The sequence below is a fragment of the Xyrauchen texanus genome, chromosome 19, assembly GCF_025860055.1.
Source record: "Xyrauchen texanus isolate HMW12.3.18 chromosome 19, RBS_HiC_50CHRs, whole genome shotgun sequence".
Taxonomy (NCBI): domain Eukaryota; kingdom Metazoa; phylum Chordata; class Actinopteri; order Cypriniformes; family Catostomidae; genus Xyrauchen; species Xyrauchen texanus.
The window spans coordinates 15,659,145-15,677,058 of record NC_068294.1 but is presented as its reverse complement, the minus strand read 5'-3'; the positions used below and the strand labels follow the sequence as shown (position 1 = coordinate 15,677,058).

At 39.2% G+C, this 17,914-nt stretch overlaps 1 protein-coding gene across 2 annotated transcripts in view; it reads left to right on the top strand.

The window, feature by feature from the left end:
• The window catches only part of LOC127660235 (phospholipid-transporting ATPase IA), a 199,093-nt gene that overhangs the window by 88,138 nt on the left and 93,041 nt on the right, over window positions 1-17,914 (top strand). For both annotated transcript variants that reach the window (XM_052150366.1, XM_052150365.1), the window contains 6 exons: window positions 7,766-7,871; window positions 9,996-10,078; window positions 11,809-11,858; window positions 12,092-12,161; window positions 12,823-12,907; window positions 14,793-14,932. In XM_052150366.1, the coding sequence (XP_052006326.1) occupies window positions 7,766-7,871; window positions 9,996-10,078; window positions 11,809-11,858; window positions 12,092-12,161; window positions 12,823-12,907; window positions 14,793-14,932 (534 nt within the window). The remainder of the gene's footprint in view (window positions 1-7,765; window positions 7,872-9,995; window positions 10,079-11,808; window positions 11,859-12,091; window positions 12,162-12,822; window positions 12,908-14,792; window positions 14,933-17,914) is intronic.

The following is a 17,914-nucleotide window of genomic DNA, read 5'->3' as shown; positions in this document are numbered from 1 at the left end:
AATAGGGGAGAAAATTACTGCCACTCCAGCACTCACATTGGACCCATGACTAAGGACTGTCTCTCCCTCCCACCATAGGCCCCAATCAGCCTCATTGCTTTGATCACTGTGAGTCTCTTGTAACAAAACCACTCCTATATCTTTCAAACGAGTAATCTCTGAAAGTAGTCTACTCTTTTTCCTATCTCTCATCCCATTAATATTTAGAGATCCCACCCGCAAGACTTCCATGAGAAAGAAGGAGAGAAGGAAGAAAAGAGTACAGAAAATAAAAGAATTAACATTCATCATTATTATTGCGTTTTTCCCTTGCCTTTCCCCTCGTCATACGTTCTTTCCCTATTTGTTTTCCTTGTTATGTGCTTTTTTAACCGAAACCTCTTCTGCTGTGAGAGATCTTCAAGGCTATTTGTTTTCCTTGCCCATGTAACAGAGGTTATAAACTTTTCAAGATCCGGAAAAAAATCACTGACTTCTACACCTGTTTTTCCTTTTGTTTCATCTAAAAAAGAGTTGATCTGTTCAAGAGTATATATCTTTTTCAGCCACTCTTGCAGTATCAGATGCATCAGACCACTGCTCTTCATTTCTCAAACTAGCATCAGTACATTGGGATATTCCATCTAACTCATCAGTCATATTTTCTTCAGAAACTCCTGCTGGTGTTTCTTTAAGCAGTCCTTCATCACCTCCCTGAGTTTCACTCTCATCAGTTACATCAGTCACAGTCTCAACAACGCCAACCAACTGCTCACTACCTCCAGCATGTAAATTAACATCACTCACCTCTTCTGAGGCTGCTTTCTCCTGTGTCTCAGTTCTCTGTTCTATATTCTGTTGATATTGGTTTGCATTGTTGTCATCTCCATGTGATGTAGACGGCCGCTGATCATCTTTATGTGGGCATGTGAAGCGTTTATGTCCTAGGTCACCACATTCAAAGCACTTCAGACTTTCAGTACTTGCGTAAATCATATACGAGTTCTCTCCCTGTTTAACTCGGAACGAAACCTCCAATGTGCGCTCAGGCGAAGCCAAAAACATAAAAACTTGGCGGCGAAAAGAAGTGACATGCTTAAGCGCAATGTTTTTACAGCCTAAAGGAATCATTCTCACTGGACTTGCTATCTTTCCGAATCTTAGCAACTCTTTTGCAATGACTTCATTACTAATAAAAGGTGGAACATTCGAAATCGTGATTTTTGTTGCTGGAGCGGATAGTGGGGTAACCGGAACAAATGTTTCCTTAACCCATATTCCGCTCACAGTCAACTGATTAATCAACGTTTCAGATCTCAAAAAAACAACAACCGCTTTGTTCATGTGTGAAGCTGAATCTGTATTTTCAAAACCTACTTGCTCCCCTACAACTACAAGCAGATCCTCTATTGTCACGCCGGGCTGTGGTGCACACCTGCACCCATTTCGGGGTGATAGATTAGGTGGCGTTTGCCCAGGAATTGACACCATACCAGCGTCTAAAATTCCACGGGCACACGATGGAAACGTATCCTTATTTTAACTTAAGTCGAAAAAAAAAACGAGGGGAAAGGAAAAAGAAAAAAGACGAAAAGGAAAAGAAACATATAGGCCTAAGAGAAAATAAGTTTTTTCCTTTCAGTCACTCTCAGAAACACACTCAGTCCTCCTCACCCACACTCCCAACATGCAACACGCAGAGAGAGTAACCGGAACAAGGGTGCAAGGGTGGACGTCACTAAAGCCCTGTCCACCGTGGTGAAAACAGCCAGCAGGATCTACCCCGGAGCCAAGGTCACCATCTCAACCCTTCTACCTCGCAGAGACGTCCCTCAAAGGATCATCAACACAATCAACGCGGAGATAGCTAACATCTGGGCTTCAATGCCGAACGTTCAAATAGCCAACCATCAGCGCATCACCCATGAGCATCTATATGACCGTATCCACATCCATCGAGAGGGCATGAGACTGTTCGCAAAAACCATCAAGGAGTCAGCCCTGAAACACCCTCAGAAAACACACCCTGAGCGCGAGTCTGTCAGACAGACGGACAGCTACGCCGCTGTAGTGGCAGGAACAGGTAGATCTGACACCACTGACCTGATCCAGATCAAACACATGCTGAAAATTATATGTGAAAATATGTTAGCTTAAATATTCATAGTGTGTCTGTCAAGAATGATCATTATTTCTTAATTACTTTTTTATTTTTATTTTTTATTTTATTTTATAATTTATTTTTATTTTTATTCAATGTGTAAAACTGACCGACTCATCATACTTCTATATATCCTCTATATTACCGTTCTAATTGATTAATCTATATTTTAAAACATGATTGGGTCATGAATTTCATACATTGTTCTGGTAAATCCAATATTCGTCAATGTCATCGTTTAAAATAACATGCTATAACATTCAGGGGATGTTCTCTTCTGCTTTTGGGGAGAAAACTACTAACCCTGATTTTGTAAATATTGTATATAGTTCAGACATAATTATATTACTTGAGACATGGTGTTGTTTAGACTCCAAAATCTGCACTCCTCCAAACTACAGAGAGCTACGAATCCCTTCAATCAAACAGCCTAGTATTAAAAACGGAAGAGATTCAGGAGGAATCATAGTTTGGTTTAAAGATCATTTGTGGCACTATATTCAGCCTGTGAAAAAAGGGAAAACACATATTTGGTTAAAACTTCAAAAAGAGCTTCTGTGTTTAGATGAGGACTTGTACCTGTGTGCCACATACCCCCATACGAGTCTCCTTATTATAATGAAGACATCTTCCCAACCCTACAGTCAGAGATCGTTTACTTTCAAGCTCTAGGATCGGTTCTGTTAATGGGGATCTGAACGCTAGAACGGGAAGGAAGCAGATTACATTACCACAGATGGAGACAAATATATTAACAACTCACATATATATCAACGGAAACACTTTACTGAAGGCACGTCAGAATTATGACAACACGATAAACAGGCACGGAAAACAAGTCCTGCAGCTCTGCAAAAGCCTGGGCCTGTATATCGCTAACGGCAGAACAAAGGGAGATTCTCTGGGTCGGTTCACCTACTGCTCACATCTCGGCAGCAGCGCAGTAGATTACGCCATCACTGATGTAGACCACAGTAAAGTCAACTATTTCACAGTAATGCCACAGCTGCCATTATCAGACCACAGCCACACAGTCCTCAGTCTGAACAGATCCGTGAATTTCTGGCCTTCAGTTCCCAAGGTTAAACTGCACCCCCTCCCCTCCACGTTTATATGGGGTAAAGACAGTCCTGCCCAGTATGAAGCCCAGCTCCACAGCACTCAGGTCCAGAACATGATAGATTCATTTCTGTCTACTTCATTTAGTGAAGAGAAGAAAACTATCAATTTAGCAACTCATCAATTAAACGAAATATTTTCTACAGTGGTCAGAAAAGCCCTGAGAAAAAGAAAAAAATTATAGATGTAAGAAAGAAATTGCTAAAGTTGGTTGGTTTGATAAAGAGTGCCAAAAATTAAGAAAAGAATTAAGATCATTATCAAATATAAAACACAGAGACCCTGCAAACCAACAAACACGAGACAAATATCAGCAAACCCTCAAAACATACAAGTCACTTCTAATACAGAAAAAAGCTGATCACATGAAAGCAAAGCTTAATAAGATTGAGGAGGCAGTAGATCAGAATTCTTTTGGGAATTATGGAGTAAATTAGATAAATCAAAAGAACCTAAACACATTCCCATCTATGACCCAAACATCTGGACCGAACATTTTGGAAAACTCTATTCACAAAACGAACTAACCCTCACCCAAAAACATCTGACCTCCCAACTATATACCTTGGAGCGCACTGTAAAAGACCAGCTAAACCATCTAGACCAGCCCATATTACTAAATGAACTGACAGACAAGATGAAATCCCTAAAAACTAACAAATCCTGTGGCGTGGATTTAATATCAAATGAGATGCTGAAACACAGCAGCCCCAAACTGAAAGATGCAATTCTCAAATTATTCAATCTTTTATTAAAAGCAGGACACTTTCCTGAGATATGGAAAGAAAATTTGATTACACCAATCTTTAAACAGGGTGAGAAGTACGACCCAAATAACTATAGGGGCATCACAGTGAGCAGCAACCTGGGCAAACTCTTCTGCTCCATCATCAATGACAGATTAGTTCAGTTCATTCAAGAACACAAGATCCTTAACAATTGTCAAATTGGATTTATGCCTAAACAGAGAACATCAAATCACATTTACACACTCCACACACTCATGCAAAAACACGTCCAACAAACAAAACAAGGGAAAATATTTGGCTGCTTCATTGATTTTAAAAAAGCCTTTGATTCGGTATGGCATAATGGACTTTTCCTAAAACTAATCCAAAGTGGAATAGGAGGAAGGACATATGACATCGTAAAGGACATATACAATGGGAACCAATGCGGGATTAAGATTAATGACAAACGTACTGATTATTTCAGCCAAACTAAAGGAGTCCGTCAAGGCTGCAGCCTCAGCCCGACTCTATTTAATATCTATATTAATGAACTGGCATCAACACTGGAGAAGTCCTCTTGTACCGGTCTGACCCTCGAGGACAGAGAGATCAGAAGCCTCCTGTACGCTGACGATCTTCTGATGCTGTCTCCTCATGAAGAGGGTCTGCACCACAGCCTCTCGCTTCTGGACCAGTACAGCAGCGACTGGGCCTTACCCATCAACATGTTCAAGTCTAAAATCATGATCTTTCAGAAAAAACCTCGCCTTACTGACAAGAAATACAAATTTACACTTGGGGGAACAATTCTTAATCATGTCACCTGTTATAATTATTTGGGTCTGACAATCTCAGCTTCTGGAAAATTTGACACTGCAATAAAAGATCTGACTGATAAAGCACGTAGGGCTTATTACAGTATAAGAAAACCCCTGTTCAAATTTAACCCACCCATTAAACTGTGGCTGAAAATCTTTGACAGCATCATAAAACCCATCCTTCTTTACGGCTGTGAAATCTGGGGCCCCAAATTTAAACTAAATTACTGAATCCTGGGACAAAACCCCGCTGAAATTTTCCACCTTGAGTTCTGCAAGAACATCCTGGGAACTCACAGAAACGCTCCAAGCCTGGGTTGCCGGGCAGAATTAGGCAGATTCCCTCTGCTCTCTGAAATCCAGAAGAGAGCCGTGAAGTTCTGGTTCCATCTATCAGACGCAGCAGACAGAGAGTTACCATCACTGCGCTCTCAGATACAGGGCAGGACACACAGAGAGCGACCCCATGCTACATTTAGTGGAAAAACACCAACTCAATTCATCAATTCAATTCAGACACTCAAAAGTAAAAGAAATAGGAAAATAACCAAAGAAGAATACATACACGATTGGCAGATAAAGGTCACACAACTAAATAAATTAAAATATTTCAACAAAATAAAGTCCGATTATAAATTGGCACCATACCTGACTGAAATCAGTAATTATGGTCAGAGAAAGCTCCTGACAAAGTATCGCATTAGTGACCACAGTCTGTGTGTGGAGACGGGCAGACACAGGCAGAGTTGGAGAGAGAGAGAGCTCAGACTGTGTCCACACTGCACTGATGGGGCCGTAGAGGACGAGCTGCACTTCCTCACTGAGTGCAGCAAGTATAAAAACATCAGAGACGCCTATTTCACACAAATAGCACAGATTGTACCTCAATTTCAACAAGCGAGCCTCATAAACAAACTGTGTTATATTTTGGGAGAGAAAGAAGAGTGTGTTCAGCTGGCAGCGCAGTATGTGTCTTCCTGCCATCATATGAGGGACAAGGGCTGAACCCTCCGTTCCATTAAAATGCTCTCTATACTTATTTTTGTTATTGTATATATTTTTTTTTATTTATTTATTTATTTTATTTATTTTATTTATTGTGATATATTTATGCATAATATGGAAATGTTTTTTTTTTGTTTTTTTATTGTTCACTTTTATTTATCTACATATATGTTTGTATATTACTATTGCTTTGGCAATATTGTGCTATTTTACACAGTCATGCCAATAAAGCTCAGTTGAATTGAATTGAATTGAATTGAGAGAGAGAGAGAGAGAGAGAGAGAGAGAGAGACTAACTGTTAATGATGACAAAGAAACACTGCTGTGATGACCGCTGTAGTATGACAGCATGAATGTCTGTAAAATGTCCTGGAGTTACATTTAATTACGCTTACCATGGAAACGTTGTATGTTAATTTCTTATTAGTCAGCCAGTCAACAAATAACAACTGTTTATGAAACCACAAATAAATATGAAGTTATGGAGGCAGAAAATTAATATTTTATTGTGATTTATATTTGGTAAACACGTGCTAATTTATCAATCTTGCCCTTGATAGCAGTCTACATTAATTACTCTTATAGTTTGTAATTGTAAGGTTATTGGTTTGATACATTTTGATGTGTTTGTGCCTGCTTATTAAGCTTCAAACTTCTTAATGTAATTAACAGTAACAAAATAAAGATTTTTAAAGCTGTTGGACATGTGAGTGTTTGATTTCTGGAACTCTCGGGTATCGGCAAACCACACCGTTAGTTTTTCCCCTGTTGCGTCCGGTGCTGGAGTGGCTGGAAAGGGTCCGCTGTCATTATATTGTATGAAAGCGGCCTCTAGAGGCCCTGTGGTGTTTGTTTTGACACGTGAGACTACACTCTGCATGGAGCGGAACACTTGAGATGCAAACTTAAAACATCAACAACGAAAAGTTATGTATACAGTACACTAAAGTACATGTTGTCATATCATTATAAAGTAATTAATTTGCTGACTAGATGCTGCATTAGTAGAGAACGGCAGTATGTTATCAAACAAGCGGTTAGAACAATGTGAATAAAATACACACAAGTCCTACCCAAATGATAAAATTTCACGATTGTTACCATCTATTAACATCTATTTGCATTAGTTTAAATCCAGCTGGTCATGTTTATGCATTCGTTAGCCAGCTAAGTTGCATATTTAAAGCTAGTGATGTGATAAAGCAAATTAATATCTTAATTAGTTCACCATGCAGACTGTCTATTGAAGGACAAAAGGCCCAGAACAGTGCTTTCTAAAATCACTAATCATGAGCAGATTCACTGACTAAGAGACACTGAATATACGCTTTTGGTGGATGTTGTCATTTGAGCTGTAAAGATTTTATGTCTCAACTAGATTTCAATGTGAGTGGTCTTTGCTTGTGCAAAACTTGCCATTACGGTGCTATGGTGTGGTGGTTGCCAGGGCAATGCTAGGTAGTTGCTAGCCATTTCTAGGTGGTTACAAGTGTGTTTCTTAATAGCCCAATTCAAATCAGCCAACCCAAGTCTCTATGACATTCCGGTCACTAGATAATATCTCTAGTCCCACAGTGTTTTAAGTGTTCTAGGAAATCAACCTACGAGTGGATTACTTATAGTTGCCATGCATATTAAGATGGGATAGGGGAAAGGTTTTTAAAATTGAGAAAGTTACAAGCTTCAACTTTAAGTATTAGTAATAGTTTGTATTAGCACCACTAATACAAAATAAATGGCTGTGCTTGCCAGTTGACTAGTTTTACTTGATGTACTATACTGGCAAAACCTTCCCAAACACATGATTTAAAACAAGTAGACTGTAATTGATTTTTATTTTAATTATTGTGCATTAGAAGCAACCCTTTCACTGTTCATTTGTTTCTTTGCTGTTCCAAGTGCCCTTAAATTACTGCATTCCACTTTCTGTCTTCTGCTCTTGTTCTCTGCAGCCCACCACTCCTGTCATTATAGAGTTCATGACCATGATGGCAATATGTCACACTGCTGTTCCTGAACGCACTGAGGACAGAATCACCTACCAGGCTGCATCTCCAGGTCAGCTGCTTACATTAAACCAGAACTATAATATTCATATGTGAACTATCGCTATTCTGAAATATCGTAATTAGGAGTTTGGTGCACAAAAATTACAAAGAGAAATAATATTTACTCACTGATACCCAAGTTTTTGAGTTGTGACACTGCAAGGGGTTTTTTAATGTAAAAGATGGGATAAAGCAAGTACACAATAGATGATAGCAGGGTCTGAAATTAACTTTTTTACCCACCATCCATAGTGGCGGGTGAATGCCCAGCCACTTAGATTTTTTACCACCCACTTTGATACTATATATGTAGGCTTTATATATATATATATATATATATATATATATATATATATATATATATATATGTATATACTCACCTAAAGGATTATTAGGAACACCATACTAATACTGTGTTTGACCCCCTTTCACCTTCAGAACTGCCTTAATTCTACGTGGCATTGATTCAACAAGGTGCTGAAAGCATTCTTTAGAAATGTTGGCCCATATTGATAGGATAGCATCTTGCAGTTGATGGAGATTTATGGGATGCACATCCAGGGCACGAAGCTCCCGTTCCACCACATCCCAAAGATGCTCTATTGGGTTGAGATCTGGTGACTGTGGGGGCCATTTTAGTACAGTGAACTCATTGTCATGTTCAAGAAACCAATTTGAAATGATTCGAGCTTTGTGACATGGTGCATTATCCTGCTGGAAGTAGCCATCAGAGGATGGGTACATGGTGGCGATAAAGGGATGGACATGGTCAGAAACAATGCTCAGGTAGGCCGTGGCATTTAAACGATGCCCAATTGGCACTAAGGGGCCTAAAGTGTGCCAAGAAAACATCCTCCACACATTACACCACCTCCACCAGCCTGCACAGTGGTAACAAGGCATGATGGATCCATGTTCTCATTCTGTTTACGCCAAATTCTGACTCTACCATCTGAATGTCTCAACAGAAATCGAGACTCATCAGACCAGGCAACATTTTTCCAGTCTTCAACTGTCCAATTTTGGTGAGCTCTTTCAAATTGTAGCCTCTTTTTCCTATTTGTAGTGGAGATGAGTGGTACCCGGTGGGGTCTTCTGCTGTTGTAGCCCATCCGCCTCAAGGTTGTGCGTGTTGTGGCTTCACAAATGCTTTGCTGCATACCTCGGTTGTAACGAGTGGTTATTTCAGGCAAAGTTGCTCTTCTATCAGCTTGAATCAGTCGGCCCATTCTCCTCTGACCTCTAGCATCAACAAGGCATTTTCTCCCACAGGACTGCCGCATACTGGATGTTTTTCCATTTTCACACCATTCTTTGTAAATCCTAGAAATGGTTGTGCGTGAAAATCCCAGTAACTGAGCAGATTGTGAAATACTCAGACCGGCCCGTCTGGCACCAACAACCATGCCACGCTCAAAATTGCTTAAATCACCTTTCTTTCCCATTCTGACATTCAGTTTGGAGTTCAGGAGATTGTCTTGACCAGGACCACACCCCTAAATGCATTGAAGCAACTGCCATGTGATTGGTTGATTAGATAATTGCATTAATGAGAAATTGAACAGGTGTTCCTAATAATCCTTTAGGTGAGTGTATGTGTATATATATATATATATATATATATATGGCGGGGGGCAGCTACTCTGTACTCTTAATTTCCAGAACGGACCACAAAACGGCCCCGCGAATAGGACAGCGAGCAAAACCAACAAGTTTAGGGCCAGTTGCCATGTAAATTCCCTGCCCGATTTCTCTTCCCCGTCCAGACCTGCCCACTTTAGAGAGAAATGAAAAGATTGACACAAGATTGGTCTTTTAAAGACATCTATAAGTTAGTGCACTCCTAAAAGTTGAAAAAATCAACAGATTTTTGTTCTATCAAATGCTCACTAGAATGTCCATCCCCATAATACTGCTGTGACAAAGCTACATCTTTTTGGCTTTTATAAAATTAATAGGATGATCCATTAAACATGTCCTGCCCAAACTGAGCTCATCAAGCAATTTCATGTGGTCTTTAAGCATTGGTTTCAGAGTTATCAGAGGTTGAAAGAAAACAACAAGCTCAGTCTTGCAAGGAATAGTAGTCATTTGGCAGACGCTTGCCCTGACCACATGCTCTCTTGTTCCACAGATGAAGGTGCTCTGGTACGAGCTGCACAGAACCTGGGCTTCGTGTTCTCTGGGAGAACTCCAGACTGTGTTATTGTGGAGTCTGTAAGTAGAGACGTCCTGGGAATAGATGAATTGCATTGGGAGCATGACTCACCCTCTGTCATGCTGCATAGCTCGCTCGCACTTTACACTCTGGAGAACTATTACAGGCAATTTGTATGGTGCTGTTCCACATCAACAGATCCGTTATTTCCTTATCATAATGTATGATACAGAGTAAATCATTGTAGACCTGTAATGAATGCATTATGTCCACTGAGTGACTGAATACCAAACATTCTTATAGTCTAAAATAAATAACCCTTTCACAATCTTTAATAAATATTTTCTGATCTGCACCACAGCAAAATAAAAATTGCTGTCTGATTTGAAGATGATGAGATAAAAAAAAAACTGGTGACCACAAAATATTATAAAGGCAATAAATAGATGATAACATGCCTTTCTGTTACGTTGACTTCGCTGGATGCACGCAGAAATGGTATCCAACCATAATGACTCTTGCTATCACAGAGATTAACGCGGCGGTAAATCTTTAAATTCTCACACACGAGACTCGTTCTCAAAATTACCGCCAGGAGGTGCAAAGAGACTCATTTGGCACCATAGTTTAGTGAGAAGAAAGGGAGTTATTATGATTAGCATTTGTATGGTCTTTTTTTACGTTTTGATGTGTAGAAGGCAATCAAAATTAACAATGTAATGAATGGCAGCATTGAAGTTATTGCTTGGTTAGATCATGAATTGATATACAGAAAAAATGCTTGAATGTCAGCCTTTTTCAATAAATAAAAACTGTTGCTTCATAAATATTAGTTATAAGTTATCTTCCTGAAAATCAAAATGAAAATACATTGTTAATAATCATAATTTTATTAGTTAGACCTACTGAAAAAAAAAAACAACAACAACGCATTTTATTAACATAAAAAAAGTAAAAGTGGTTAATGAATTAACATCTGACTCACTCTGATTGCACTGTCTGGATTTTTATATGATGGTATGTAGCTAAAGATACACATTCAACAAAGAGTTTTGTTGTAATAGTATTTTAATAAGAATCAATATACTGTATGTTACAAAAAAAACCAATTGTGTTGCAGAACCATATGTCTGTAGGAAACATTGTTGTATTAGATCCTTAAAGGTTGGCTTTAATAAATTCAGTCGTTCATGTGGGTTTGAAATTGATGGTTTAAGGAGTGACACTTTAGCAGCTGTATTTCACAGTTTTGGATGCAACTTTCAAACCCTGCACACTGTCTCAATGGGAAAGCACTAAAGAACATGTGATGATGTGATGCAGTTGCAGAAGCATGCAGTGCCCCCACCCCCAACCTCTGTTTTTCACTCTTTCTTTAGTTGAACAGTAAAAAACATGAGATTTTTTTGCAGCACTGGAGGGAATAGGCAGAGATCCAGCTGATGTGCTGCAGATATCTGCATCGGGCACTTAATAGAAACTTACTGAGTGAAGATTAGAGAAAATGTAATCAGTGACACAAAGCACTGCTGTTTTGTAAGACCTGGAAGCAAGAAGTCACACTTTGCTGCTGTAATTGCTTAATTTGAAGGTAGCACCAGGGGAAGATGGCGAGTCGTCTTGCATTCCCCTGGCTATAACACTCTAATTTTGGCTTTTCAATGGAAGACAGCTCCCACCAAACCAGTACTCACTTACGGACCTCTGTAAGACACTTGGGTCCAGAAAAAGCAATTAAAACTTTATTTCTCTCTCTCTCTCTCTCTCTCTCTCTCTCTCTCTCTCTCAGCTTGGAGTGGAGGAGAAATATGAATTGCTGCATGTTTTGGAATTCACAAGGTAAATTGTGTTACAGCACAAGCAGCATTTTCTTTCATATTTTCATTTCTGTTTTCATTTGTTTATCTCCATGTCCATTTATTGTGTCAAAAAGAAAAAAGCACCATGATAGCATTGCTGTATTATTGCACCATCTTTCCTTTTAGTAATGATGATGATGTTGTTGATGATTATGATAGGGATGATGATGGCTGATGGTGTTGTTCTGTGTCTAACCCTGCACCCCCCAACAGCACAAGAAAACGGATGTCAGTCATCATGCGCACTCCATCAGGAAAGATCCGCCTTTATTGCAAAGGAGCTGTGAGTATTTGTCTGTTGCTATGGCAACAGAGCAGTCAGACATTCATGCTTTCGAGTGTTCTCTAGCAGCACAGTGAACAACCAGACAAACACACATGTTTGTTTTTCTATTATGGCGGAGAGTTTCCATTGAACTATTCTATTGTTTTTGATACCAAGCTCATGAAATTTTTAATTTCATGTGTAAGATAATCCTTACACAATTTCATTAAGATATTAATTGTTTGTAAAGAAGTTGTCCTTGTGAGAAAGGATTGCTGGCTCTACACTGTAGGTGATTTTCAGGTTTTTTTATCCTTAAGGGAACTCCATTAATTCCAACAATGGAGGCAAAACCTTCACATATGTCTGTTATTAGTGTCAGTACTATATAATCTTGATCTCAGTGTGTGTGCATGTGTGAAACATCAGTGTATGTGATAAGAGAGTGCTGACAGCTTTCCTAATTGCTCAGATAGAAAATTATGGCAAAAAGGTGATTCTTTTCTCCCATATGCATCAAAACTGGATGAAATGCAAAATGTGTCTATAAATCAATGTATTCATGAAGGTGAGAGAATGAATGTTGAATTAGTCAGACATATGTTAACGCCCTCTTTTCCACTGTGCTGTCTATAAAATGCAGAGTAAGATAATTACACCCCATGTTTTTGTTTCACAGGACACTGTGATCTGTGAGCGATTAGCTGACAGCTCCAGATACAAGGACATCACCCTTAAACACCTGGAACAGTTTGCCACTGAGGGTGAGGACACACACACCCCTAGTATCTGCGTTCACTGTTCTGTACAACTACAATCGATTATTAGTCTGTTCTGCACCCATAATCAAATCAAATCACTCTCGGTGTGGATGGCGTGTTGCCAGATCCTATCATAGCAAGACTTTTCCACTAGAACAATGAGAGCTGAATCTCAGGGTAGGCTGGAATGAACAGTGTGTGCTTGAGCTTGAATGAACTGTGATGCTGCAGTATGAATGTTTGGTACACCAACTTCAATCTTTAATGTATATACTGTCCCCTAGTGGTGGAGTTAAGATATACTGGTAACACTAGTAATTTGTGTAATTTTATTTGTGTTATAATACTCATCTCTCATTCTCGTATTCTTCCTTAATATGCAGAGAATACTATAGGTAAAACATTTGTAGGTTGATTCCGCTGAAAAGTGTAATACTGTGACTCTGAGGTGCCATCAGAAAATAGATTGTTCTATTTGTTTGAGCCCACCGGCTCAACACAGCATCACTGGCTTAACCCATGGTGTGAGGTTAGGATGGGACAATCAGTTTGGCCAACCAAGGGAACATTGAAAAACAATTATGATGGCTTGACAACCATCCATCCGTCCATCCATCCATGGCTTTGTCAAGCCGTCCATCCATCCATCCATCCATCCATCCATCCATGGCTTTGTCAAACCATCCATCCGTCCATCCTTCCATGGCTTTGTCAAGCCATCCATCCGTCCATCCATCCATGGCTTTGTCAAGCCATCCGTCCATCCATCCATGGCTTTGTCAAGCCATCCATCCATCCATCCATCCATGGCTTTGTCAAGCCATCCATCCGTTCATCCATCCATCCATGGCTTTGTCAAGCCATCCATCCGTCCGTCCATCCATCCATCCATCCATGACTTTGTCAAGCCTTCCATCCGTCCGTCCATCCATCCATCCATCCATGGCTTTGTCAAGCCATCCGTCCGTCCATCCATCCATCCATGGCTTTGTCAAGCCATCCGTCCGTCCATCCATCCATCCATCCATGGCTTTGTCAAGCCATCTGTCCATTTGTCCGTCCATCCATCCATCCATGGCTTTGTCAAGCCATCCGTCCGTTCATCCGTCCATCCATCCATCCATGGCTTTGTCAAGCCATCCGTCCTTTCGTCCGTCCATCCATCCATCCATCCATGGCTTTGTCAAGCCACCCGTCCGTCCATCCATCCATGGCTTTGTCAAGCCATCCGTCCGTTCGTCCGTCCATCCATCCATCCATGGCTTTGTCAAGCCATCCGTCCGTTCATCCATCCATCCATGGCTTTGTCAAGCCATCCGTCCATTCATCCATCCATCCATTCATCCATCCATCCATGGCTTTGTCAAGCCATCCGTCCATTCATCCATCCATCCATGGCTTTGTCAAGCCATCCATCCATCCATCCATGGCTTTGTCAAGCCATCCATCCATCCATTCATTCATCCATCCATGGCTTTGTCATGCCATCCATTCTTCCATCCATTCATGGCTTTGTCAAGCCATCCATCCATCCATGGCTTTGTCATGCCATCCATTCTTCCATCCATCCATGGCTTTGTCATGCCATCCATTCTTCCATCCATCCATGGCTTTGTCATGCCATCCATTCTTCCATCCATCCATCCATACCAATCTATATATTTTTGGTAATGATATTAGAACAGTAATTATACTCTGTAGCTTTGTGTATGAATAATTAATTTTGAGAGGTGAACATCCAACCAGTTGTATTAGCAATGGTCTAAAAACAAAAAAAGGGCTTGCTTCTTGGGGCACATTAGATGAAAAGGATTTTTTGAACAATGGAAGATGTTGTGAATTAGCATATCTGAGAAGCTTGTGTATTTTTGTACATATGTTTCTGTAGGTCTGCGCACACTGTGTTTTGCTGTGGCGGACATATCAGAATCATCATACCAGCAGTGGCTGGAGATACATCAACGCGCCTCAACATCGCTTCAGAACAGAGCACTCAAGCTGGAGGAAAGCTATGAACTGATTGAAAAGGTGAGTTTCTGAGAATTTATATCCCCCAGACAACAGAAACATCCTCTACACAAGAAAACAAACACATATTGGATGAATTGCAAGCTTGCAGATTAAAGTTTGCTGTTTGCTTACTTAAAGTGGCAGTAACAAATCCCAGTACTCAAGAGGACAATATCTTAAAATGTCTGTGCCATCAGATTAAATGTGTTACTATTCTGGAAGCTAGCCATAAATAAGTTGATTAGAGTGTGCTACTGTATTTATTATAATTTTGCTCCGCCATGACATTAGTTAACCTGAAATAGAAAACTGGCCTTAGAAGAAGCTAGTTTACGCTAATATCCACATTTGCAAATGCAACGTGTACTTGTCGTGTTTTGTTGTGTATTGAAATGTTCTGAAATCAATCTTGCATATCTAGAAGTGTTAACTTTCAACTGGTAAAAATGTGTCTTCAGACACATGCATTCTGCTCCATTCATTGTGCTGTGTCTAGCTTTTTTTAGCACAAGAGTGCATTCAGTCTGAACGGCCCATAACATCTCATACAACAGTTTAACATTTGTATTGCTATGAATAGACAATAAGACGAAATGGTCAGTGTAAATGAAGGAGAACAATACCTACATGTACAAAACATAATTTGTATATGTAAAACAGGCAGACTTAAAGGAATAGTTCACCCAAAAAAATGAAAATTCTCTCATCGTTTACTCACCCTTATGCCATCCCGGATAAGCATTACTTTCTTTCTTCTGCTGAACACAAACAAAGATTTTAGAACAATATCTCTGCTCTTTTGGTCTATACAATGCAAGTGAATGGTGGCCAAAATTGTGAAGCTCCAAAAATCACATAGGTCAGCATAAAAGTAATCAATTTGACTCCAGTGCTTACATCCATGTTTTCTGAAGTGATATGATCAGTGTGGGTGAGAAACAGTCAATATAAATTATCCTCCCTGCTCAGTCAAACTCCACTTTAACTTTCACATTCTTCTTGTGTGTTTGGTGATTCACATTCTTCATGCATACACCCCCTTCTAGGCAGGGAAGAATAAGGACTTAAATATTGATCTTTTTCTCACCCACACCTATCATATCACTTCTGAAGATATAGATTTCACCACTGGAGTCTTATGGATGACTTTTATACTGCTTTTTGGAGCATACAAATTTTGGCACCCATTCACTTGCATTGTATGGACCTATAGAGCTTCTTCTATTATTCTTATTTTAAAAATCTAAATTTGTGTTCTGCAGAAGAAAGAAAGTCATACACATCTTTAATGGCATAAGGGTGAGTTAATAATGGGAGAATTAAAATTTTTGGGTGAGCTATTCCTTTAAGATACACTTTTCGTTAAATTGGACTTCGTCAAAACTCGCCCTCACAAGTGTACTACCTGTCTATAAATTACTATGGAGCATTCATTTAGAAGCGATGAGATTAAAAGTCAACATCGTAGCAGGGAAATTTGAGGACAAGACTGCAGGTTGTACAGCAGGTCTGTCTTCTCCTGTAGGGCGTTTAGTTTGGCATGTCTCAGAACAGTTCCATGGTTACTAAGAGCTTCAGTCTGATCAATGCAGACTGGGTTTTCTCTGCACTCCTTGCATCTGTAAAGTATAAACGATTAGGCTCAAATGGTGAGGACAGCACAGTGGTGGACCTGTGGAAAGCTGGGCTCTGGAAGTGTTGCTCAAACATGGCCGACCACCATCGTTAATCACCGACATGCAGCACTGCCAACTTTTCACTGCAAATGGAGCTAATCAATCTTTTCACATAAAAGCTTCTCATTTGACATGAGTAATAACATCTTTTCACCAGCATGTGGCAGCAGTGGCACTTAATGTTCTAGCAATTAGGTGCTTCTGAGGAGTATCCTTGATTTCCATTCTGAGCAAAAGTCTGAAAGTCATCAATCCCATCCCCATGCATGCATGTTTGTTTATTTGTTTGTTTATTTATTAAATATTTTGGCTAATTTGACGCTTTTGGTCACCAATAAGAGTGTAGAGTTCTCAGATCCACTTAACACCATATATTAAATCCATCCCTAGTGAAAAAATTGTATACTTAAGCACACTTTATTTGTGGGTGCTTCAGTATACTAAAGTGTATTGCTAGCAGGCTATAAATTGGTATACTTAATTCTGCTAAATTGGAACTACTAATTTTGTACTTAGCTATTAGCTATAACCCAAATTACTTTTAAATTCTAGTTAATAAAACCCCCAAACATTCTCTAAAACCTACACAGATCTACCTCATTAATTATGCAAACACAACAGCCAATAGCAAGTCCTCAAGCAGAAACATCAACAGATGTTAGTTTATTTCTGGAAAGAACTATAATCCTATTAAGTTTTAACACATAGGATGTTTATGTAGATAGTTATAACTTGCATGAATTGACTTGTGTGACTGTCATAGAATGACCATATGCTGATTTGCACAATGTTAAAAATCAAATTAACCATTTTACATTCTCTGATTTTGTGTTTATTTGTTCAAGAAGGAAATTTGTCTTAATTCAAATTAAGCAGTTGAACCAATTCAGTGTTCCAGTAGTTTCATCATGGATGGTGTAACAGACAGCATTTCATTTTGTTGAAAAAAATATTTTTTTGAGCAGCGATTTGTGTGAACTGAAAATTAAAACTTTCTTAAAGTACACAATTTTTTTACTTAATGTATACTTGCCCTAATTGCATTTGTAAAAGCTATACTACTTTATCACTTAATTTGTAGTGATCAAAGTTTCTCTGTGGGCATTTGAAGAATGTGTGAAATAAGTGCAATTACATGGTACTTTTAATTAGTTTATAGATATGTTAATGTATTTGTAGTATACTTATCATGAAATAAATGTATTTTAAATACAATTTGGTATATTACTTTTTCACTAGGGATTCCATAGAACTCCTCAGATTTCCCTCTCAGTTCCCCAAAAAATCTATAGATTCTGTGTGGGTTTAATGAATCCTAACACTA